The sequence below is a fragment of the Hyperolius riggenbachi genome, chromosome 11 (genome assembly GCF_040937935.1).
Source record: "Hyperolius riggenbachi isolate aHypRig1 chromosome 11, aHypRig1.pri, whole genome shotgun sequence".
NCBI classification, from domain to species: domain Eukaryota; kingdom Metazoa; phylum Chordata; class Amphibia; order Anura; family Hyperoliidae; genus Hyperolius; species Hyperolius riggenbachi.
The window spans coordinates 222,643,401-222,667,590 of NC_090656.1; the positions used below are offsets into that span (position 1 = coordinate 222,643,401).

At 47.9% G+C, this 24,190-nt stretch overlaps 1 protein-coding gene across 1 annotated transcript in view; it reads left to right on the forward strand.

Annotated features, from left to right (window-relative positions):
• PTPN5 (protein tyrosine phosphatase non-receptor type 5) overlaps window positions 1-24,190 on the forward strand; it is a 162,551-nt gene that overhangs the window by 94,449 nt on the left and 43,912 nt on the right. Inside the window, exons 3-5 of the mRNA XM_068260874.1 lie at window positions 4,621-4,810; window positions 14,298-14,393; window positions 21,725-21,951. Of these exons, the coding sequence (XP_068116975.1) occupies window positions 4,652-4,810; window positions 14,298-14,393; window positions 21,725-21,951 (482 nt within the window). The 5' untranslated portion in view covers window positions 4,621-4,651. The remainder of the gene's footprint in view (window positions 1-4,620; window positions 4,811-14,297; window positions 14,394-21,724; window positions 21,952-24,190) is intronic.

Genomic DNA, 24,190 nt, shown 5'->3' on the forward strand with positions numbered 1-24,190 from the left:
TAAAGATTATGCAGGCATATTACTCCTCAAACCACTTACTTTGTAAGTTTGGTAATTATGTACCCGTCCGGTAAGGGTGTCAGGAAGCCTGCTGCCGCGCGTGACTACTGCTGCGGAGACCGGCGCTGTTCTAAACACAGCGCCGGCTCTTATAGGGGAGTAGCTCCGCCCATTCCTGGCGTCATGGCTACCCAGCGCACCCAGCGTCTGGAACGCAGCGCTCCGGCAGCCCTATAGCATGCTGGGGCGCACGCCAGACCATCCGGAAGTGTCCTGCACGCTGGGACGCCGGCCCCCTAGTACACGGAGGAGAAAGACACAGGGAGGAAGGATCGTGGCGCAAACACTACACGCATTTAGCTTGAAAAACCGGAGCTACAGGAGCGGACACTTCAGTGCGTACATTGCTACCCCCAAGACCAGCAGAATGGGGTAAGAATTAGGTTAATTTATAACCTGTAGTCATCGCTAGGAGAGCCAGCCAAGCGGGGGGCTGGAAGAGCCAGCCGAGGTAGGGGAAAAATAAAAAGTTCTGAGCACAAAGGCTCCCTAGGTCTTCCTGAGGTGAGTACGAGGACAGAAAAAAAGACTGGGGAGGTGGCTCAGGTAACAGCTTTTATAGATATTGGTCCTCCGGGGTAGAGTAGGCGGGGCATCTACCCACAGGTGTTGACATGGAGGCATAGGGAAAATCATGAGGCAAATATATAATAATACATCGGTCAACCCGGTGGTGGCTGGCTAAATAGCAGTAATGATCAACAAGGTACACACACACACACTCAATGACTGTGTATGGCCAGTATTGGTAGCCTGCAGTATGTCCCTGCAGCACAATAGCAGAGAGTGCACAAGTACAAAGCTGCATGCAGTGAAAAGACCACTAACCCAGGGCAGAACGGGACCACGTGTAGTTAAAACTACGGCACACTCGGGGGTGTAACAATAGACCCTGCAAAGGGCCCAGAAGCCACAGGGGGCCCCATCCTGAGAGACTGACAACTAAGGGCAAGGAGAGAAATAACTGTCTGCCTTCTGCACAATTGTTCCAATGACTGCATTTGCTCAGCCACTGATAAGGAATCATACAAAGTTTTTCAGACAAAGATTTGTACAGTCCCTATTCAGTGTGCAGCAGGGTCTTTTGTAAAGCACTGTTCTACCCCCAGCCTTTCTAACCCTCCCCAAGTGCGGTGTCCTGTAGTGATGCATGAGGAGTCTGGGCATGGAGAGAAAAAAGTTTTCTATTCTCTGCACAATTGTTCTAATGACTGCCTCTTCTCAGCCACTGATAACAAATCATACAAAGTTGTGTAGACAAAGATTTGTAGACAGTCCCTATTCAGTGTTCAGCAGGCTCTTCTGTACAGCACCCAGCCCCCAACCTCTCCACCCCTCCCCAAGTGCTCTGTACTGTAGTGATGATGGAGTCGTCTGCAGAGGCAGTTCTGCTCCATCTGAGATGGACAGAGTGAGTGTAATAAGTTGAAGCTGGGAGCAGACTCGTCTATCAGTTTTCTGTATGCACACCATGTGCATATGCATGTGTGAAAACATGCACGCTTTATCACAGAAGCTAATGTAATTGATAGAAAATGTGTGCAGTGCTTCACTGCTGTCTGTTTTTATATGCATGGGGAAAACACATTCAAGTGTGCACTAGCTGACTGAATAACATCGGTTCTCAGTTTACCTGTGCAGAATGAGGAAGGGGGGGGGGGGTTGAAGGGTGTTTGGCGGGAAGGGATCCCCATCCAAAGTTTCACAGGAGGGCCCAGTGATTTCTAGTTACCCCCTGACCACACTTATGGCTGCCTAAGCCTGACCCGGCATACTTTTATGCCGCCTGATCCCGAGCACGGAACGCAATAGCGCATCCCCACCGGCAAAGATCTCCGCCGTCTAAGACAGCCGAGCTCCGTAACTTAGACAGGAGCTGTTTTCATTGGCCCCTGACCCCCTGATCACTGTGAGCCAATCACAGAGATCAGGAAGTATAAAAATAATTTTTAAAAAAGCCTCTGGTCCTTAAAGGGACTAGAGGCTCCAACCCTAAATAGGTTAATGTATTATGTCATGCAGCAATAAAAGCAATTAGCTCTTTTATCAAGCTATGCTGCATGAAGTGTCTCAGGTTATTGACACGTTTAGTTGCTATGGGTTGGTGGGTAGATGACACAGCGGCATGGAGCGGGCAGGATGAGTAGGAAAGCAATGGCCTCGACCTCGCCCTGCCTGAGACATTCCATTTGGCTGATTGCTCACCGGTGCAAGGAGGATGTGGGGCTGCTGTACACACACTAGAATCTAGGTCAACCTGGTAGTGGCTGGCTTAGTGCTCGTTCACACCGAGGGCGTTTTGCTTTTCTTTTTTTGAGCGCTTGGGATTTTTAGAAACGCCCTTAAATCGCTAGTGCAATGAATCCTTATGGGATAGTTCATATCAGCACGTTTTGTCCACTTTCCGCTCAGCAAAGCGATGCATGAACCGTTTTCCAGGCGATTTTGCTAGAATGGAAGGTATAGGAAAAAACGCAAAACGCTCACAAATCGCTTTATCCGGCAATTGCGTTCGCGCTTTTATTAATAAATACACTGTATTTATTAATTTCCGGGTGAAAGAGTTCACTTCCTGAATGATGTCAGGAAGTGAAAAAACGGAATCACTCTGCAAAAACGCTTACACAGCTCTTTGCACAAAATCGTAGTGCGCAGTGGAGTGCCGGGAGGGGGGAAAAAAACGCCCCCCAAAAAATCGAAAATCACTGGCGTCAGTGATTTCCATTTTAGATGCGAACCGAGCCTATGGGCTGGAACCCACTAGAGGGATTTTTTAGCGTTTGGGGAGCGCTTTACATCGATAGTGCTTTCTATAAATGCTCTGCCAATGTAAATAAATGTAATCAATTCCACAGAAGCGATTGCGATTAGCAAAGTCACAATCGCAGGACAAGCAGCATTTTGGGAGCGTTTCAAAGTAATGGACTGGAGCGTTGGCAAACACATAGAGATTTGAGTACAATTTGAAACTGTAAAAAAATGATGATACGTTGAAAGGACCAATCAGAATTAAAATCGCTAATCGCAAATCGCTACACAATTGTTGACAAAAAGTTTACACTTTTTAAAAATCGCTCCAAAAAGCTGCGGGAAAGGCTCATGAAATCGCTTACAAAACGCTAATTAAAACCGCTAGCGATTTCGATTTGTAGTGGGTTCCAGGCCTTAAAGTGAACTCAACTATAAAGTAGAGGGTAGTCCAGAGGTTTCCCCAATCCTCCAGGTGCCCACTATTGCAGCGCGGGGACCCTCTGAACATATGCGACAAGGGCCTGTTGAATATGTTCTTGTGGCTGCCCTCCTGTCCACGGGCATACTGGACTTGCGTAAGTACGGTCCTGATCCCTGTGGGCAAAATGCCTTGTGTATGGGTGCGCACTTTCAGGCCCCTTTCACACGTGAAAGAATTTGCATGTGAATTACATTTTGCAAAGTTTTTATGGGAATTTTCGCATTTCTACAGAAAAAAAATGCCTACATGTATGATTTTTTTTTTCTACAACGAACATACAAATCGCATACAACACAAGTCAATAGAAATGCATTCCAAATACGCATATTACATAAATAAGATGGAAGGTAGTAGCAACACTTCCAAAAAACCAAACACAACCTCAACGCCCCTGTGGAAAACCCACAGGAAATAGAGGGGAGGGACAGGAAGTTATAGGTTTATAAAAAATATATACATATCCATTGTATGTACATACATACCTTCTATACTTGCATATAAGCCTAATTTTGCAGGCAGAGTTCAAGGGAGTCCTTAATCAACCAGGGGTCTATCCCAATATAATCAGAGGCCAGGTACAAAGCAAAGTCTGCAACAGGAAATCCAATTGAAGACGAAGTCAGGAACAAGCAGTGGTCGGCAACAGGAATCAATCTAGAGTAAAGCTTGGTCAGGAACTCAAGATACAAGGCAAAGTCGGCAACAGAGATCAATCAGAGTGTGAGCGCATACCCAGCAACAAGCCACAGCTAATGCTATCACGGGTCATGTCTGGGGCGCTCACCATGCTTAAATACAAACACTAACCAATCAGAAACAAACAGAACTGAAAACAACCAATAGAAGCTCAGCGTGTCAGCTGACACGCAGGCAGACACATGGCTACTGTTTACATCGGCGGAGCGCGCACTGAGAACGCGTTCTCCGCCTGCTGGCCTACGCAGCATGTGAGTCAGCGGCAGGGCCGGCAGCATTATGTGAGTCAGCGGCAGGGCTGGTGGCGACATGCACACTCCTTACAGGTACATTGGCCAATCACTGGCCAATTTTACCACATCCATGTACTGTATTATGAGGGTTTACCTACACAATGCACAATCTGCTCATAGTATTCAATATCTGTTGGCCCTCATAGGACATAGGAGGTGGTAAAATTGGTCAGTGATTGGCCAACCATAATTGAAAGTGTGTACCCAGCTTTATTCCCTACTTCCAGGAGACTGCAGTGGGGACCAGTCAGGAAGCCTATGTGATTTGTTCTGGTTTTGTGCTGGATGGACAGGCATGATATGATGTTAATGGAACCTCTCCCTCTTGTCTTGGACCAGGTCCACCCATGACAGATCCTCCCCGGCAGATATGGGCTCTGTGGACGAGGCAGATGACCAGCAGGACCTGCAGACCCGGACGGAGCGTTCTCAGGAGGTGGAGCGAGACAGGCAGTACAGCTGGGCCGCGCTATGGAACATACTGACCATCGGGGGCAGTATTTGCCTACTCGCTCTCTCGCAGATACTGGTGAGTCAATATCTCCCCTCTGCCCCTCAATGGGGACAACTAACCCTTACAGAACAGCTGTTCTGTGACCACTAATGTTACAATCTTGATTGTACACGCTTACCAATTCACATGTACTATAATGGACTATCTAAAGGATTAATTCTCACGGGCAGCTGACAAGCAGTGAAGTCACCGCCTGTCAGCTGCTCTCCTGCACAAGCGCCCGGTTCCGGTGTGGTGAAAAGTTTAGCAACTCTATAATATTTTGCAACCATTTGCAATGATTTATACTTATAGCTATCAGAAAGTGCAACCTAACCATTGTTTTCAATGTATTTAAACTAATAACCCCCCTGGAGTGAACGAAACACTGGCAGTTGCAAATAATGACATTCGGGAAATGTGAAAGAAGGCGGGGCACATGCAGCTAATCACAGTCCATGGAAGTTGCAAAATATTATAGGTTGCAGTATTTTTCATTACACCGGCGCTGTACAGGCGGCCCTCTAAGGAACCACACTCAGATTCCACATGTCGTGGTGGCTCTCTGCTGCCCAGTAACCCCACCGCATGTCATCGCTTCAGACGCTTGGTGTTACCACCAATGCAATTTCGCTGCATGTAAATTGCATCCGAATTACACTGGCGGCAAGCAGACAGGAGGCGGAACTGCTCAGCAAGTGCGCAGTTCAGCCGTCCGTCTGAAAGGGACGTTACACGAAATAAATTTAAATAAATTAAGCATATAATCAGGTAAGTGGGACCAGTAGCACTTGCAGAACCACGGGTGTAACAATCGCCCTTGCGACGGCAGCTTGGGGGGCCGTTCCTGTGGGTATGAAGAACGTTATAAGGTACCTTACCTGCTCCCGGCGGCCATACAGGTCCTCTTCATTCCTCTTTAGCGTACAAGTGCCGTGCAGTCAACCTCTCATTGTCACATTTCATGGGATGGAAGAAGCATAGTGTTTGGCTGGTTTCATGGAACGTGCATGCTGAAGGGGAAGGAATAAGATCTGTATCACCGGGCCTGCTAGGTGTGTGCTGATTTCTGCTACCTCCAGTATGTACTGTATAAGCTGTTACTCTGTGCCTGTACTGATAGTAAACCAGCTGCAGTGTGTGCTGCTCTCTGCTACCTCCAGTATGTACAGTGTAAGCTGTTACTCTGTGCCTGTACTGATAGTAAACTAGCTGCAGTGTGTGCTGATCTCTGCTACCTCCAGTATGTACAGTATAAGCTGTTACTCTGTGCCTGTACTGATAGTCAACCAGCTGCAGTGTGTGCTGCTCTTTGCTACCTCCAGTATGTACAGTGTAAGCTGTTACTCTGTGCCTGTACTGATAGTAAACTAGCTGCAGTGTGTGCTGATCTCTGCTACCTCCAGTATGTACTGTATAAGCTGTTACTCTGTGCCTGTACTGATAGTCAACCAGCTGCAGTGTGTGCTGTTCTCTGCTACCTCCAGTATGTACAGTGTAAGCTCTTCCTCTGTGCCTGTACTGATAGTAAACTAGCTGCATTGTGTGCTGCTCTTTGCTACCGCCAGTATGTACAGTGTAAGCTGGTACTCTGTGCCTGTACTGATAGTAAACTAGCTGCAGTGTGTGCTGATCTCTGCTACCTCTAGTATGTACAATATAAGCTGTTACTCTGTGCCTGTACTGATAGTAAACTAGTTGCATTGTGTGCTGGTCTCTGCTATCTCCAGTATGTACAGTGTAAGCTGTTACTATGTGCCTGTACTGATAGTAAACTAGCTGTAGAGTGTCCTGAGCTCTGCTATTCCCAATATGTGCAGTACTATGTGCCTGTAATGATAGTAAACTAGCTGCAGAGTGTGCTGATCTCTGCTTCCTCCAGTATGTACAGTATAATCTGTTACTCTGTGCCTGTACTGATAGTAAACTAGCTGCAGTGTGTGCTGATCTCTGCTACCTCTAGTATCTACAATATACGCTGTTACTATGTGCCTGTACTGATAGTAAACTAGCTGCAGAGTGTCCTGAGCTCTGCTATTCCCAGTATGTACAGTACTATGTGCCTGTACTGATAGTAAACTAGCTGCAGTGTGTGCTGATCTCTGCTACCTCCAGTATGTACAGTATACACTGTTATCCTGTGCCTGTACTGATAGTAAACTAGATGAAACATTTGAGCACTCTGCTTACAGTGCTGCCACCAGAGGGGTATGCTCACATCTGGTCTTAGATCTGGACTTTGAGGTCACTTTTTGCTGTCATTTGGCTACATTTGTACCACGCTATGAATTATTTTACTACAGCCAGCCCAGGCCCGGATTTACCTCACAGGAGCCTATAGGCACAGATGTCCTGAGTAATCTCTCATTTATGCTCTGTTCAAGACTCCGCATAAGGAAGGAGGGAGGATGCAGTAGGGGAGGGAACTAAGCCTTTCCGTCATCAGGCGCCTGTAGGCACGAGCCTACAGTGCCTTATGGTAAATCCGGCCCTGAGCCAGTCTTTTGAAGAATTAGCACAACGGCGACACTTGCCTATAAATCTAGCAGCACGAGGCTTATTAATACCAAACAGAGAGGCTGAAGCATAGCTGGCTGTGTAAGACGCGCGCAGTGCCTCCGTCATCAACACTATTGGAGGGTCTCTGTAATGAGAAGCGCGATGAGGGGGGAGGCCTTGTCATTTTCCAGAAGATCCTAAATGAGATTTTCACCTCAGACCATCTGGAACCTCCGAGGCAATTCGGGATTCAAATAAGATCACGTCCCGATTCACTGCGGCTGCTTAATGTCACTTAACAGAAGCCGGCCACCTTTCGCCCAGGGCGATACGCTTTTTCCAGGTCAGAGACGATTATTGTAGACCTCTGATTCCGCACGGCGGCAATTTATAACGGGGCAAAAATCGTGGAGAAACGCCAAGCAAAACACTGAAAAGAAGAAATGTTAATGTTAAAGTGAACCTCCAGACTAAAAATCTACTCAGCAGCACTGAAAAGGCTTGGTGTTTCTTTAACAGTTTCACAGCATCAGAACTTTGTTTTTCTTACCAAAGCATTATTTTTAGCTGCATTTTTAGCTAAGCTCCGCCCCATCAAAGAAAACTGCCCGGGCTTTTTTCCCCTGATGCTGTGCAAAGCATGGTGGTATTTCCTATGTTGTTATTCACGTTGCCTAGCAACTGGGAGGGGTGATCAGGACACAGGACAGTTGGAACTGTGTCTCCTGCTCCCTGTCACCTCCTTTCAACCAAAAAGATGGCAGCCCCCATGAATCACAAACATTTGCCTGTTCTTTTAAAATAGGGTGGATAAGAGATTATATTACCTATCTATTTTAATTAACATAACTAATGTAACTTAATGATAGTATGTTTGTTTAGGCTGAAGTTCCTCTTTAATGTTAGAAATGTTAGATGTAGATATTGTTGTACCTTTGCTTTGTCGGTTGTATTTTCCTGTGTAACTTGCTGAAAAATACCAGTATGGCTGTACTGCCTGTGTGAGGGGCTAAAAGGCTACAATATGACTCTCTGAGTTTTATTGTTTTTCATATTCCGTGTTATGTGCTGCTTTTCTACTCTACTTTATTGTTGTTTCTTCTAGTTGTGTTTTTCGCCCACTGTGTTAGATGATCCTGCTGTAATACTGTTATCCATTGGTAATGCACAAGTAAAGGTGACCTACTGATGATACAATCTTGATGTACAATCTCACTAAATATATGCTGTAGAAGGGAAAACTGAGTGAATAGACTTTGAATGGGTACTTTCGGTAGTCCCTCATATTACACAGAAGTGGTAAGATTGTACAATCAAGATTGTATCATTAATTTAATTCATTTCAATTAATTTGCATTTGAAAAATCGCTATGGCAATCACTATGACTTTCTATGGGAGACTATTATTCAATATAGGCAAAATTTTATCTACTCCACCTCCCTGATACCCGTTAACCTCCATACAGAATTAAAAGGCTAGTTGTAACGATTGACCATGCAGATCAGGTTCGTGACAAGACCCAGACTGACAGATCCACGACTTCTGCATGGTCAACCCTTAGGTTTAAACAAAACCAGAAGATCACACTGAAATACAAACGTCTGTACAACGGAGTAGAAATGATAGATGTGTTTATTAACAATTATACAATGTGTGCTAACACAGATCACCAAACACATACAATCTATATACAACCTACACGTGGTGCACCACAACTAACTGAACCTATCAGTCTATCTATACAGAATAAATACAAAACATACAATGATGCATATCACACACTATATACAGGAGCATATAACCAAATCAGCATACCAGAGAATAGTCAGACAGGCAGTAATCAAACCAGGCAATCAGAATGAATGAGAAGTACCAAGACAGAAGGCAAGAGAATAGTCGGACAAGCAAGGGTCAATATACCAGCAGTTCAAGACACAGGAGTGATGGCCAGAGTCACAACACTGCAGGGGAGTACATTTGAAATCGGCGCCGGTAGACTTGGGCGCACGATACAGCCTGTATATGGCTGATCCTGCTTCTTGCACAAGTCCGGGCCATGTTAATTACTATTCCCCCTCCAGGCCGACATGGATAGTGGGGGAATGAAATAATTCGGCTTCCAGCGATTGCTGGAAGCCGAATTATTGTGTTTTTTAGGCAACTTCGGTTCCGTCTTCTGACGGCGCTGACATTACTCACTGAGCGCCGCTATAGACTGATTGCCATTATAGTCTATGGCGGCGCTGGCTGCGCCCAAATCTTCCTGCGCTGAAAAGCACTGCTCCACTGCAGGGAACCAAACAAAATGATCTAGCAATTAGTGTTGTCCGGATCATGAACGATTCGGATCTTTGGTCCGAATCTCTTTTGTGAGTCGAATCATCCGAATCATCAAAATGAGTGATTCGGATCGCAAAAGGGGCGCGGCCAGGAGCGACACGCCCCCTCTCAACGGGCAGCGGGGTCCTGGAAGCAGAGCAGAGATGGATCGCTCTGTTGGAGGGGAGCCAGCGACAGGTAGATGAGAGAGGGGACATGGGTGCCACTGCCAGATATGTGTAGAGCACACATACTGGCCATAGTGTGCTGCTCATTATAGGCTGTCTGTTCCGTAGTTGTGCACAGTGAACACATTGGAAGCTTTTGGCTCAGCTCAGCACAGCTCAGTAACTTTGCAGGCACTGTGATTGCAGCGCAATATGATCCTCCTGCACTCGCTCTGAACAGCTGCACTTCACTTCTGGGAATGCTTTGGGGAATGCTTTCTTTCACTGTGCGACGTTTTCATTCAGAGTACACAGATGAACATATAGGTGAAATATATGTAAAGCATATGATTGCAGCATGTGGGTATTGTGTGCAAGCAAACATTTCTGCTCTCTGCTCGTCCCTCCTCCCTTCTCTGTCCACTCCCTGCCCTCTGTCCATCTTCTCCCCTTCTCTGTGTGTCCACCCCCCTCCCCTTCTCCTGTCCTGCTAGTCATTTCACCCCCGAATGCTTCCCTTCGGATCAAAGATCCGGATCTTTTCAATGATCAGATTCAAATCATCCGGATCATTGAAAAGATCCGAACTTCACATCTCTACTAGCAATGTGCTGCTAGGAAGTCCAGCAGCACATTGATCAGGTGATCTTTCAGGAAGTTCCTATAGTTCCATCTGCTGGCGATCTGGGAAACTGCAAAGTTCTCAGCAACACGGGAGACACCTGCTGGCTGATCGTGGAAGTCCACAGCACAGTTCATCAGAAAAGTCACCAGCAGGATAACCGAGACACCGATCATAACACTAGTATTCTGGGAAGATTGATTGTGATCATTTGGGGTGACAGTTTGATCGCCGTATCTTGTCCTGTACCCTAAAGATTGGTGAACTTCCGGCCGTGTTGATGGTTTGCTAGGCGATTGGAGAGCAAGTTTGGCCCCCTTCACAAATGGACATGGGCCAGTTCTGACATCAACACGTTTGCACATGAACATACGTTTACATGCAAACTCTGACGCAGCCATGTATGCGCTCTCCACCTTAATTTCTATTGGCCATTCTAGCCTAGCTGATCTTTGTTGACAGATTATGGGATAAAAGTTTGCCACTGCGGAATGCTGCCAATAATCTGTCAGTAGAGATGGCCTGAACTGTTTGCCGGCGGACAGTATTCGGCGAACTTCCGCTGTTCGCGCCCGCGGTGAACAGCAAACATTTGGCATGTTTGACCCGCCCCCCATACATCATCATTGAGCTAAACTCTGACCCGTTCCCTTACAGTCAGCAGACACATGGCAGCCAATCAGCTAGCACCCTTCTCCACCCCCCCCCCCCCCCCACCCTATTAAAAAGTAGCTGCAGTGTTAGTGAGGGCAGGGTCAGACTTGCTGCAGTCAGGTATGAAAAGCATTAGCAAGGCCTGTGTTCTTTTTCCTCACTACTTGCTGTGAAAGCACTCCAAATAGCCCCTTTGAGGACTAGCACATCAGGGGTGTGTGTGTGTGTGTGTGTGTGTGTGTGTGTGTGTGTGTGTGTGTGTGTGTGTGTGTGTGTGTGTGTGTGTCACTCTGCAGCCCACTGACCCCCCCCCCCCCCCCCCCCGAGCTGTGTGCACACTACTGCTTTTTGTTGCCACATTAAGTTGCAGGCACAGAGTACCGGTTTTTGCGTATGCACTATTTTTCACTGTATTCTTATAGTTCTATTGCATTTCTCTGTGTGTGACATTCCACAGCCCACTGACACCCTCCCAACTTTTTGAGATGAGAAAGAGGGACACTTAGGCCCGGTTCACATTAGCATTCGCCTGATCGGATCCGGACCGTATACTGTACAAACGGAACGTACGTTCCGCATAGCAATGTAAAGTCTATGCGGACAATCACACGCGTCCGTTCCGTACAGAACGGAGTCGGATCGGATCCGGACTCTGGACACTTTTCCAACATGCTCTATTTTTTAGGTCCGGATCATCCGGCCCACGCACCCGGACCGGAGCCTGACTGCACCATCCGGAAAAAGAAACCAATGGGGAACGGAAAGCACAGAACACACTGGCCTTAAAAAACTGACGTTCTACCCCACTTCCTATGCGTTTTCTAGCGGCCATTTTGGATGGGGATACATGGGCACAGCATTTCTGGAGTGGAGCAGCAGTGACTAATTGCTGGAGCTGTTTGGCAGAATGTCAGAGGTGGAGGTGAGGCCCTAAACAGCGGAGGACCTGATTCTACAGGTGCACCTTCTGCTGACCTCCCAGACCCCAACATTTTTATTTATTTTTGTATCTCTTTTACCAAACAGATCCGGATCACAGCCGTATACCTACCTGATCCGGATCGGATCCGGTCATCCGGTCAGTTTGGCACAGAAACGCAAGTGTGAAATAAGCCATGCCCTTGCCACACCTCTAATCACGCCCCCTAGTCACCCATACCATAAAGATTTCATAAGAAAAATAAGTTGTTTTATCATTCAAACCACACTGGTTCCTTTCTATCCTGGTTCATTTTCCTTCATTTTAACATTTTAAAATGAGTAATATATCAATATAAAGGATGGGAATAAAGTTTAGAGTCAATAAAACACATTTTTAGTAGAGAAATATATATATTTACATAGAAAGAGGGACAAAGTCCGGAAAGAGGGACACATGAGGAGGAAAGAGGGACAGGGCTCCCAAAGAGGGACTGTCCCTTCAAAAGAGGGACAGTTGGGAGCTATGCCAGAGCTGTGCACACTACTGCTATTGTGGCCACATTAAGTTGCAGGCACAGAGTACCACTCCAGTGCATTTGTAGGAATGTAATGTGATTTCTGCCCTTTAGCGATTAAGACCCGACTCAACTCCATAATGTTTGGTGAGACTTTTGCCATGGATCCCCCTCCGGCATGCCCCCCTCCAGATGTTAGACCCCTTGAAACAACGTTTCCATCACTTTTGTGGCCAGAAACAGTCTTTGTAGGTTTTAAAATTTGCCTGCTCATTGAAGTCTATGGCGGTTCGCTCAGGCTTGCAATATCTCTATCTGTCAGTTCGCAGTTTGGGATTAATGGTTACTATACATCCAGTGGCGTAGCTAAGGAGCTGTGGGCCCCGATGCAAGTTTTACAATGGGGCCCCCCCCCAAGCACTCTATACATAACAATTGATTCGGCGCACCAAAACCTGCTAATGGCAACTACAGTGTCAGAGGTGCAAGAAGGGGATGGGAATCAGTTTGTTAAAGGGGAACTGAAGAGAGAGGTATATGGAGGCTGTCATGTTTATTTCCTTTTAGACAATACCAGTTGCCTGACAGCCCTGCAGATCCTCTGCCTCTAATACTATTAGCCATAGCCCCTGAACAAGCATTCAGCAGATCAGGTGTTTCAGTGGTTCAGACTTATAAGTCTGATCTGACAAGACTAGCTGCATGCTTGTTTCTGGTTTTAATCAGATACTACTGCAGAGATATAGACCAGCAGGGCTGCCAGGCAACTGGTATTGATTAAAAGGAAATAAACATGACAGCCTCCATATACCTCTCTCTTCAGTTCCCCTTTAATGATTACCACTATTCAAAGTATCTATAGAAGTGATTATTATAAGCACAGGACCAATAGAGAGCTAATACTGTAGTTGAGGGAGGGCCCTTCGGGGCCCCTCTGGCCCAAGGGCCCCGATGCGGTCGCTACCTCTGCAACCCCTATTGCTACGCCCCTGTATACATCTAGCGATGATGGGCAGATTCACCAAGACACAAATCTCTCTCTGATCGGATCTGATTGGAGAGAGATCTGTTGGCTGTCCATATACTGCAGGCCGATTCCGGAATCAGCTTTGTGACGCCACATCCATCACCTCTTCAGCCCGATGCTGTTTAACGCCACCGGGGAGTTTTGCAGCAACAGGGTGAGTTGTCATTCGGTCTGCCCTGCGCCGACTCACCGGTGACAAGTACATATGTACGCAATGAAAGGGCACATTTTACATTATGGGGGACAGTGTTGGGGGTTTCTTTGTGTTCCTCGCTCGACCCAATATCGCACGCCATTACCGTTGTGCAATCGAGTGACCACGACAGCCCAACATCTTGCAGCATGTCCGATCGACATATTCAGACCGAAATTGGTTATTATTATTATTATTATTTATTAGATTTATATAGCGCCAACATATTACGCAGCGCTGTACAATACAAACCATTTTCAGCTGATTCAATGCTAATTATCAAATCGGATGGTCGATTGGCCGCCAAGTTGATAGATGTATGGCAACCTTAAGCCTTCTCACAGTTAGTGACGGTCATGTCCATGAGAACTCATGGAGAAGCATGGGATTTGTTTGATCAGCTGATTTGCAAAGCTCTGGTTTGCTGTGATCACATCCTGCTATAGTACATGATCATGGCTAGCAAATCAGAGACTTGGATAACTATCACCTGACCACACTGATCACATGCTTCTCCATGAGTTCTCCTAGACACGCCCATCACTACTCACAGTAATGACAGCAGACAGAGCCTGACTGATCACTTGTTTCTCTTATTTTTACAGGATCTGACAACTCTGCAAAGCGGATTTTGGAAAATTGAGATGTCTGGCTTTGTGCTGGTGATCCTCTTCTTCCTGGTGGCCCTGATAGGTACCATGGTAAGAGGGCAAATGGGTGGCCGGGAGGTGGGGGGGGGGGGGGTAGTTAGAAAGCTGGGTCATTTTAGAGATAAAGAATGATATTATAAAGGCAGAGATCACACTTAGGCCTTGTTCACATTGCGTTCGGCTCGCGTGTCCGTCCGCATTGGGCTGTTTTTGAGACGTCTTTTTTTTCCGATTCCCGACGCTTGGGTGAGCGGTTCGTTTTTGTGCTTAGCGGTTTTCTAAGCGTTTTTTTCCAAGCGGTTTTGTAATTCACTCCCGGACGCAAGTCAGGAAGTGAACTCTTTGACCCGGAAAATAATAAATACAATGTATTTAATCGCTGCACAAAGCGATTTTGTGAGCGTTTTGTGTTTCTCCTATACTTTCCATTGAGGCAGAATCGCTCAAAAATGGTCGGCGCACCGCTTTACTGAACAGACAGCGCACGACCCGCGCTGATATGAACCTTCTCATAGACTTTCATTGCACAAGCGCTCGTTGGACAATTTTAAAAATCGCACGCGTTAAAAAATATCCGAAAATGCCTATAGTGTGAATGAGCCCTTAAAGTGTACCATAGAAAAGGAAGGCTTTATACTTACCCAGGACTTCCTCCAGCCCCGTAAGCACTGCTGAGTCCCTCACGGCCCTCCGCTCAGCCGCAATCAGCCCCGGTAACTGACTAAGTCGCAACACTCAGGGTCTTCTGTGTATACACGGTCCCTCTGCACATGCACGGGAGACCCCAACTAGCGCGACTCAGCCAGTTACCCGGACTGATTACAGTTGAACGGAGGCACGTGGGACGATGGTGAGGAACTCAGTGGTGCTTATAGGTTAGCCATCACTGTTATAGGGCTTATAGGAATCCCTGGAAGCAGTAAAAGTATAAAATCTTTGTTTTGTCTCTGGTTTCCTTTAAGACCTTGTTCACAATCGTTTTTACATGTGTGTTTTCCATTGAGGGTAACCATCAGTTTGTTTGCAAAACAAACTGGCAAAACAATGTTTTTTCTACACAAAATACAAACCTGTGTGCAAATAAGCAGACGAGCAAGGGATATTAGTCAATCACTAGCTATTTGCCCCAATAGAAAAGTAGTAAACATTTATTGGACATGAATAAAAATGCATGTAACATCCTGACGCGTTTCACAAGGATCGCCCTCGCTTCATCAGAGGCAGTTTGGCAATGATTGTAACGTGATGAGATAAACTAGTTAAAATTGTAGTGCTAATCCTACATAGAACTTGCATGTGTTTCCTGTTTTGATATGTTTTTTCATTGTAAGGGTTTATTAAAGTCAGTTATTTTATCTTAGCAAATGAGGCAGCTGAACAGCAGTGGAATGCAGCCCCGCCGCTCCTGAAAACGAAATCAGAGCCAAAACACTTGTGTTTGGCTGAGGAACACTGCTGATAAGTCAGGGCTTTACGGCTATGCTTTCCTTTTGTTTTGCAACTGAATGAATCAGATTTTATGTTACACCGACATGGCTGCTGTTTAGAATCCAATCTTAGAAAATCAGACCTTAAAGGATACCCAATGTGACATGTGACATGATGAGATAGACATGTGTATGTACAGTGCCAAGTACACAAATAACTAGGCTGTGTACCTTTTTTTCTTTCTCTGCCTGAAAGAGTTAAATATCAGGTATGTAAGTGGCTGACTCAGTCCTGACAGGAAGTGACTACAGTGTGACCCTCACTGATAAGAAATTCCAACTGTAAAACACTTTCCTAGCAGAAAATGGCTTCTGAGAGCAAGAAAGAGATAAAAAGGGGAATTTCTTATCAGTGAGGGTCACACTGTAGTCACTTCCTGTCTGAGTCAGGACTGAGTCAGCCACTTACATACCTGATGGTTAACTCTTTCAGGCAGAGAAAGAAAAAAAGGAACACAGCATAGTTATTTGTGTACTAGGCACTGTACATACACATGTCTATCTCATCATGTCACATGTCACTTCGGGTATCCGTTAAACTGAAATGTGAGACTCCAGGAAAGTTCTGTTTATCATCAGTACTACTAGGGCCTGTCCTACCATGAAGCCACCTTCATTACTGGATTCTTGTTTGCCGAGAGTTTTTATACCGTCCGTGTTGTTGGTGGAAAGCCAGAAGTCTACAACACGGGTGCCAAACTCAGCATCATCAGCATAACAAATTCGGCTGCAAATAGGAGCCAACAATTCTCCACAATTACTTGGCAATTATGGAAGCAAAGAGGGAAAAGATATAAAGAAGTGGAAAAATGCGAAGGTTTAAAGGATTATTTAGTCTCATCCGGCGACCCTGTATGCAATTTCCTCCATTCTGCGTAACCAGACAGTTTTAGTAATTGGCATTTCTAGCGAGGGGCCATCCAGAGACTGGTGATGAGCATCCAGGCTCCTGCATGGAAATACCAATTTATTGGCAGCGTAAATGATTTGTGGATCCTGACAGCCAGAAGAACGGTTGTAGCATCCGGTACAACTGTTTTCTATCAAGAATAACTGTAGTGCTAAAATCCACATAGAGCTCAACCCAGCACTCCAGCACAGGGTACCTCTTTATCTAGCCGTGCCCATGGAGTAGGGGGTGTAACAATAGCCGCTGTGACCCTCCCAGTCACGTAGAGATGGGAAGTTCGGATCTTTTCAATGATCCGGATGATTCGAATCGGATCATTGAAAAGATCCGGATCTTTGATCCGAATCTCGGATCATTTTACTACCGAAGCATTCGGGGTGAGATGACTAGCAGGACAGGTCTTTCCCTGCTGTGGACAGGAGAAGGGGAGGGGGGTGGACACACAGAGAGAAGGGGAGAAGATGGACAGAGGGCAGGGAGTGGACAGAGAAGGGAGGAGGGACGGGCAGGGAGCAGAAATGTTTGTGCACGTAATACCCACATGCTGCAATCATATGCTTTACATGTATTTATTTCACCTATATGCTCATCTGTGTACTTTCCATGCAAACGTCACACAGTGAAGGAAAGCATTCCCAGAAGATAAGTGCAGCTGTTTAGTGCCGAGTGGAGGAGGATCATTTTGCCCTGCAATTACAGTGCCTGCAAAGTTACTGAGCTGTGCTGAGCCAAAAGCTTCAAATGTGTTCACTGTGCAGCACTACGGAACAGCCAGCCTATAATGAGAAGCACGTTTCAGCCAGTATGTGTGCTCTACACACATCTGGCAGTGGCACCCATGTCCCCTCTCTCTTATCTACCTGGTGTCCCTGCAAGGCTGCCTCCCATCCAACAGAGCGATCCATCTCAGCTCTGCTTCCAGGACCCCGCTGCCCGCTGAGAGGGGGCGTGTCGCTCCTGGCCCCGCCCCTTTTGCGATCCGAATCGTTCATTTTGATGATTCGGATGATCGACTCATTAAATAGATTCGGATCAAAGATCCGAATCGTTCATGATCCGGACAACACTAAGTCACAGTGAGGCCCAGGAGCTAAGGAACGAGGTTCAGCCATAGTGGTGTTTCACACTGTACCTGGTTTTGGTGGTGGACAGGTCCTCTTCTCCATCTCTTCAGCGGCCGCCATGCAGCTGATCACCAAGTGGCTACCGATACACTGAAGAGAAAGTAAAGAAGACCTGTCCCGCTGCCGGAACGCGGTACAGTATGAAGCTCCACTGAGGGGGAAGGAGGGAGGAAATGTAATCGCTGCACATGGGGGGTGCACACAAAACAACATGGGAAGGGGGGGCTCAGTCTGCTGAACTTTGCAGGGGTTGGGGGACGTGGGATGGTCGCGTGCATCCGGACCGGTCATGTGCAAGTAAAGTCCGCACATGCCCAGTAGAACGAAGCTGCTCATGCACAGCTCTTTACCTCCATGCACAAGTACTTTGCTCTACTGGGCTTGCATGGACCGGATTCAAGCATGCCCAGTCCGGAAGGGCTTGTCCACGATGGGAGCACGGCCAGGGCTGATCAAATCCGGATCCGGGAGACATCCAGATAATTCTATCCGGATATCTCCCAGTTACCTGTGCGGGGTGGGCGGGAGGGTCAATCTTACCTGTCTGATGTCTTCTTCGGTCCGTCCCTCGGCGCCTCCCACGATGCGGTCCAAGCGGCGGTCACGTGATTACAAACACTTCCTCCTTCCGGGTTGAAGGAGGAAGTGTTTGTAATCACGTGACGCGCTTGGAGCACATCGTGGGAGGCGCCGAGGGACGGACGAAGAAGACGTCAGACAGGTAAGATTGACCCCCCTCCCCCGCCCACCCCGCACAGGTAACTGGGAGATATCCGGATAGCAACTATCCGGGTATCTCCCGGATCCGGATTTGAGCAGTCCTAAGCGTGGCCACCAGAGACCTGTTCAACACAATTTTGTTAGACAGGAATAGAGGGACCCTGCGCAGGAATGGAGGACTGCAGGACGGTCTGGGAAGCCTCATCCAGATTCTTCCTGCTATTGAGGTAAGTATCTTTTTTTTTTCTCCTTCACTTTCCGTTTGCTTTAACCAGTGGCATAGCAATAGGGGATGCAGAGGTTGCGACTGCTCCAGAGGGGCCCTCCATCCATCTTGTTAGCTTTTCATTGGTAATATGCTGGTAATGAACACCTCTATATGTGTATTGCATAGTGGTAATCCTTAAAGGACCACCATCGCGAAAAAGTAGGCAGTTAAAAAAGGTTTTGGGCCAGTCTATCTCCTCATGGGGGATTCTCAGGGTTTTCTTTGTTTTTTAACAGCATTTCCTGAACAGCAGTTTAACTGCCAAAATTGTAAGATACCAGCCGGCCTCCCTACTCACTTGCACACTATTTTGTCAGTTAGACTTTGCAACTGGTAATCAGGAAATTCTGTTGAAAACAAAGAAAACCCTTGCGAATCCCCCATGAGGAGATAGACTGGCCCAAAACCTGTCGATTCTGTCAGATTTTAACTGCCTACTTTTTTTCACGGAAAGTGGTCCTTTTAAGGGATACCAGAGCTGAAGGACGCTGGTGAAATGGGCATATGTTATGTGTGGGGTGTTATAGTAGATACTTACCACGCCTCCCGTTCCCCTCTGTCACTCGCCGTTCTCCTGTAGCAAGCCCCATTCCGATGGCCGACCCGGGCGACTCAGGTAACCTATGACCTGGATATACCTCGCTGCGCATGCGCAGTATGTACATTCAGCACCCTTGTGGCCATATAGGTGCCTCCACAGCACGGACTACTGATTCCCCTGGAGCTCACACGCCAGGACGCAGGAGCGGGGGGAGTTGGTGTGCACCTGTGTGATTACGGCATTGAGCATGGCCACAAGGGTGCTGAACAGACATACTGCGCATGCACGGTGCAGTATGTCCTGTTCATCAGTTACCTGAGTCGGCCAAGGGAATGTGGGGCTTGCTACAGGAGAACAGTGAGTCACAGAGGGGAACGGAAGGCGTAATAAGTACAGGGCCGGATTTCAGTTAAGGCCACCTAGGCCATGGCCTAGGGCACCACAGGAGCAAGGGCACCAAAGCAGCAGGCTAAAGTGGTGCAGCATTGGAGACAGAGGGAAAGAGGAAGCTTCTGCACTGGAGATGGGTGGAGAAATGAGTGACACTGATGGTTGCTGCGGAAGGCAAGCTGGCTACCTATACTGAAACGAGGGAAGTGGGAAAAGGAGGGATTAAGGGAGTCATCTGGAGGGGAAGGGGGAGGGGTCATCTGGCTACCTTATACTGGAGGGGGGGGTCATCAGGTTATCTATGCTAAAGGGAAGGGGGAGGGGTCATCTTGCTACCTATACCGAAGGGGGGCAGCTGGAGACAGTGGCCTTGGGCGGTAAAGAGTAGAAATCCGGCCCTGGGTAAGTATCTACTAATAACACCCCACACATAACATATGCCCCTTTCACTAGAGTCCTTCAGCTCTGGTATCCTTTAACAAACTGTTTCTAAAGGGCCCATACACTGGGGTGATTCACAGGCATTTACCGCGGATCACCGGCGATCTCTGGTGCTTTTAAAAGCATAAGCGCAATGTAAAGTATATGGCAGTGATTTCACTGCCACGATCGCCGGCGATTCGCGAGTAAACGCCGACATGGTGCATGCACCACTATTTTGCGATTTTTGAGCGATTACAAAGTAAAAAAAATGCAAATCGCAATTGCTCAAAAATCGCGAATATGTACAGTATAAAATACGCCTTTACCGTGAAAAATCGCCGCCGCAAAACACTAGCCATAATCGCTCGCATTTTGCGATTCCCAGTGTGAACAGGCCCTTTCCCTGATTACACTTCTCTGACACTGCAGCCCTCCTTGGTAGGATTTGGGGGCCCACATCAAAAGAGTGCTTGGGGCCCCATGTAAAGCTCGCACTGGGGCCCCAGGCTCCTTTGATAAGACACATTTATTGATGCATAAATTCATATAAAACAATATCAAATGCATGGAAACCGGTTCTTTTATTTAATGCTTCCTTTACTGTGCAGATAAAAAAAGAATCCATGTGAATGTAACCTGTTTCTGTACTGCTGTAGAGAGATGCAGGATTCTACCTGTAGCCTGTAGCGTCGCACAGACCACTGCTGGGGGAAAAAAAAACGACTCAAGGACACCTTATTAACGCACACATATCCCCCCTCCCCTCCTGCTCTCTCTCTCTGCCTCCCTCTTCTCCCTCAACAAAGGGACTTGACATTGCAGGGCTGTGTTACTGATTGCTGACTGTTTCCACACGCTTCCACCGCAATCGCATTCACTAGCTGCAAAACACATCAGTCCCGACACAAGGCTGAAACACAAGCAGAGAATGGGGGGTGTGAGCACTCAAGGAGGACGCATCAGCTGCTCTTGGCCATAGGCTGTTCTTGCCGCATCTACGTAACGCATCAACAGCCAGGTAGAGAGAACGCAGCTGCCTTCTGGTACTTCCTGATTGGCCACATCAGGATTATCCACTAGGCATTCTAGGCAGGTGCTTGGGGCCTAGTGAATGTCAAGGCCCCCCCCCCCCCGCCGCCACCTTCTTTGACCTCTGTTCACTTCAGCTTACTACAAAAGGGGCCCTTAACCTCCTGGGCGTTCAATTTCCCCAGGATTTCTGTGCAAAAAGTAATAAAATTAATTTTTATAACTTTTTTTTCCTGTAACTTGCCAAAATGTGTCAAGCAAGGGTCTAGTATACAGTGCAGGAGAGTATTGATGTGTATGCACGTTTATACTGTTCACAGCGTGTTTTGTATGTACAGATAATCTGTCAATACCGCTGGAAAGGTTAATCTACTACCCTAGCCAGGTCCCCTGTACATCTTAATCCATCTCTGTGATTGGCCCGGGCACAGAAGGGTGATGAACGATTGTCTGGTTTAAGATTTTGAGATTCTTCTCTCGCCCTCCCCAGGTGTGGTACCTCAAGTCCCACGACGAGCCGGTGGTCTCGGACGATCGCCGTCAGTCCGTCAGCAGGCAGCCGTCGTTCACCTACTCTGAGTGGACGGACGATAAGGTGGAGGACTACATGGACCTGGAGCCCATACCGGACACTCCAGTGTTTGACTGCTTGATGGACATCAGGGGAGACCTGGACCTGGGAACGCTCTGCGTCAAGCCTGTGGGCCTGCAGGAAAGGTGACGTGTGACCTTTATGATGGTGGAGTGGTAGACTTCATATCTACATGCATATTCAGATATGAGGTTCTGTGAAACGTGCATGTCAAACCCACCAGAACTTCCAGAGACACAGGCAGCTGAAGTCAGGTCTGTTTCACACCGAGAGTGCTTTTAAAGGGTACCTTTTAGATCCGTACCTCAGTACGGCAAAGCCATAGATGGTTGAGAGGCTTCCCTGGTCTCCCTACCCCTCCTGCATTTTGTTTGGACCCTCTAAACTAGGCATGGGCAAACTTGGCCCTCCAGCTGTTATGGAACTACAAGTCCCACAATGCATTGCAGGAGTCTGAGAGCCACAGTCATGACTCATAAAGGCAAATGCATTGTGGGACTTGTAGATCCGCAACAGCTGGAGGGCCGAGTTTGCCCATGCCTGCTCTAAATAATCTTTAACATTAAAGAGGATCTGTAATGAAAAAAAAAACACCTCTGGGGGATACATACCTCGGAAGGAGGAAGCCTCTGGATCCTAATAAGGCTTCCCCCGTTCTCCGGTGGCCCAGCAATCCAGCGATGCCCCCCCCCCCCCCCTCCCGAAGTAAGGGGAGGTAAATATTTACCTACCGCAATCCTGCGCAGGCGCACTAGTGGCTCCTCGTGCGCAGGCACGAGTTATTTGCGCAGTAGTGCGGATACGATCAGGTTTGGCTATTTTCGCCTAGCCTGAATGAAGAGCCGCTACTGCGCCTGCGCTGGATCCCGGAGAGGTAAATAAATCCACACTTGTCGGGGGAGGATTCAGGGGAGCCAGTGCTGGATTCCTGCTATCTTCAGAGGTCGGGGAAGCCTCATTGGGACCCTGAGGCTCCCCCCTCCCGAGGTAAGTATCCCCTGAGTTTTTTTTTTATCTTTACAGAGTCTCTTTAAAGTTGAAGATTGCTTGCACAGACCCTTCATGCTACTGCGCGGGCACAAACTCACTGGCACCTTCGCAGAGTGGTCATGCTCATACATGTAGGGGAGCGTAGCTGCAAAAATTAAGAGGGTCTCAGAGGATCGGGAAAGCCTCTGGCAAAGTCTTGGTAACCAAAGTCAGGAGCCAGTGTAAAGATTTGCAGAGAGGACCAGCAGATGAGGAGCCGGTGTGAAGATTTGCAGAGAGGAGCAGCAGAGTAGTGGGAGGAGCAAGTGTGGCTCCTCCCCTAACTTATTATCCGCTGCTCTTCTCTGCAAATCTCTATACTGGCCTCTCCCGCTATTCCTCATCTGCTGTTCCTCTCTGCAAATCTTCACACTGGCTCGGGGTGAGTGCTGAGCAGGGTGCTGCGTGGGGTGCGTGCTGAGCAGGGTGCTGCGTGGGGTGCGTGCTGAGCAGGGTGCTGCGTGGGGTGCGTGCTGAGCAGGGTGCTGCGTGGGGTGCGTGCTGAGCAGGGTGCTGCGTGGGGTGCGTGCTGAGCAGGGTGCTGCGTGGGGTGCGTGCTGAGCAGTGTGCTTTGCGGGGTGCGTGCTGAGCAGGGTTAGTGCTGCGCAGCATGCCTGCTGTGTGGGGTGAGTGCTGCGTGGGATGCGTGCTGAGCAGGGTGCTGCGTGGGGTGCGTGCTGAGCAGGGTGCTGCGTGGGGTGCGTGCTGAGCAGGGTGCTGCGTGGGGTGCGTGCTGAGCAGGGTGCTGCGCGAGGTTCATGCTGAGCAGTGTGCTTTGCGGGGTGCGTGCTGAGCAGGGTTAGTGCTGCTCAGCATGCCTGCTGTGTGGGGTGAGTGCTGCGCAGGGCGCGTGCTGAGCAGGGTGCTGCGCGGGGTGCATGCTGAGCAGGGTGCTGCACGGGGTGCAAGCTGAGCAGGGTGCTGCACGGGGTGTGTGCTGAGCAGGGTTAATGCTGTGCAGTGTGCATGCTATTCAGGATGAGTTATATGCTGTGCAGGATGCATGCTGCACAGGACATCTGCTGTGCACGCCGGGGTGCGTGCTGTGCAGGTTGAGTTCTGTGCTGTGCTGCGCAGGATGCATGCTGCACAGGGTGAGTGCTGTGCTGTGCTATGCAGGGTGAATGCTGTGCAGAGTGTGATGCCCTGGACATGAGGCTGCAGCCTTCACATATTTAACTGCTGTTTCCCAAAATTAGCAATGACAAGCAAACAAAGGCAATTATCTAGAACAAGTAAATACACATTTAGCTGTCAGGCGACAATCGTTGCTGTCAGCGTAGATGAATATATCTGGGGTGCTGATGGTCCGACCAGATTCACTCAGCCACATAT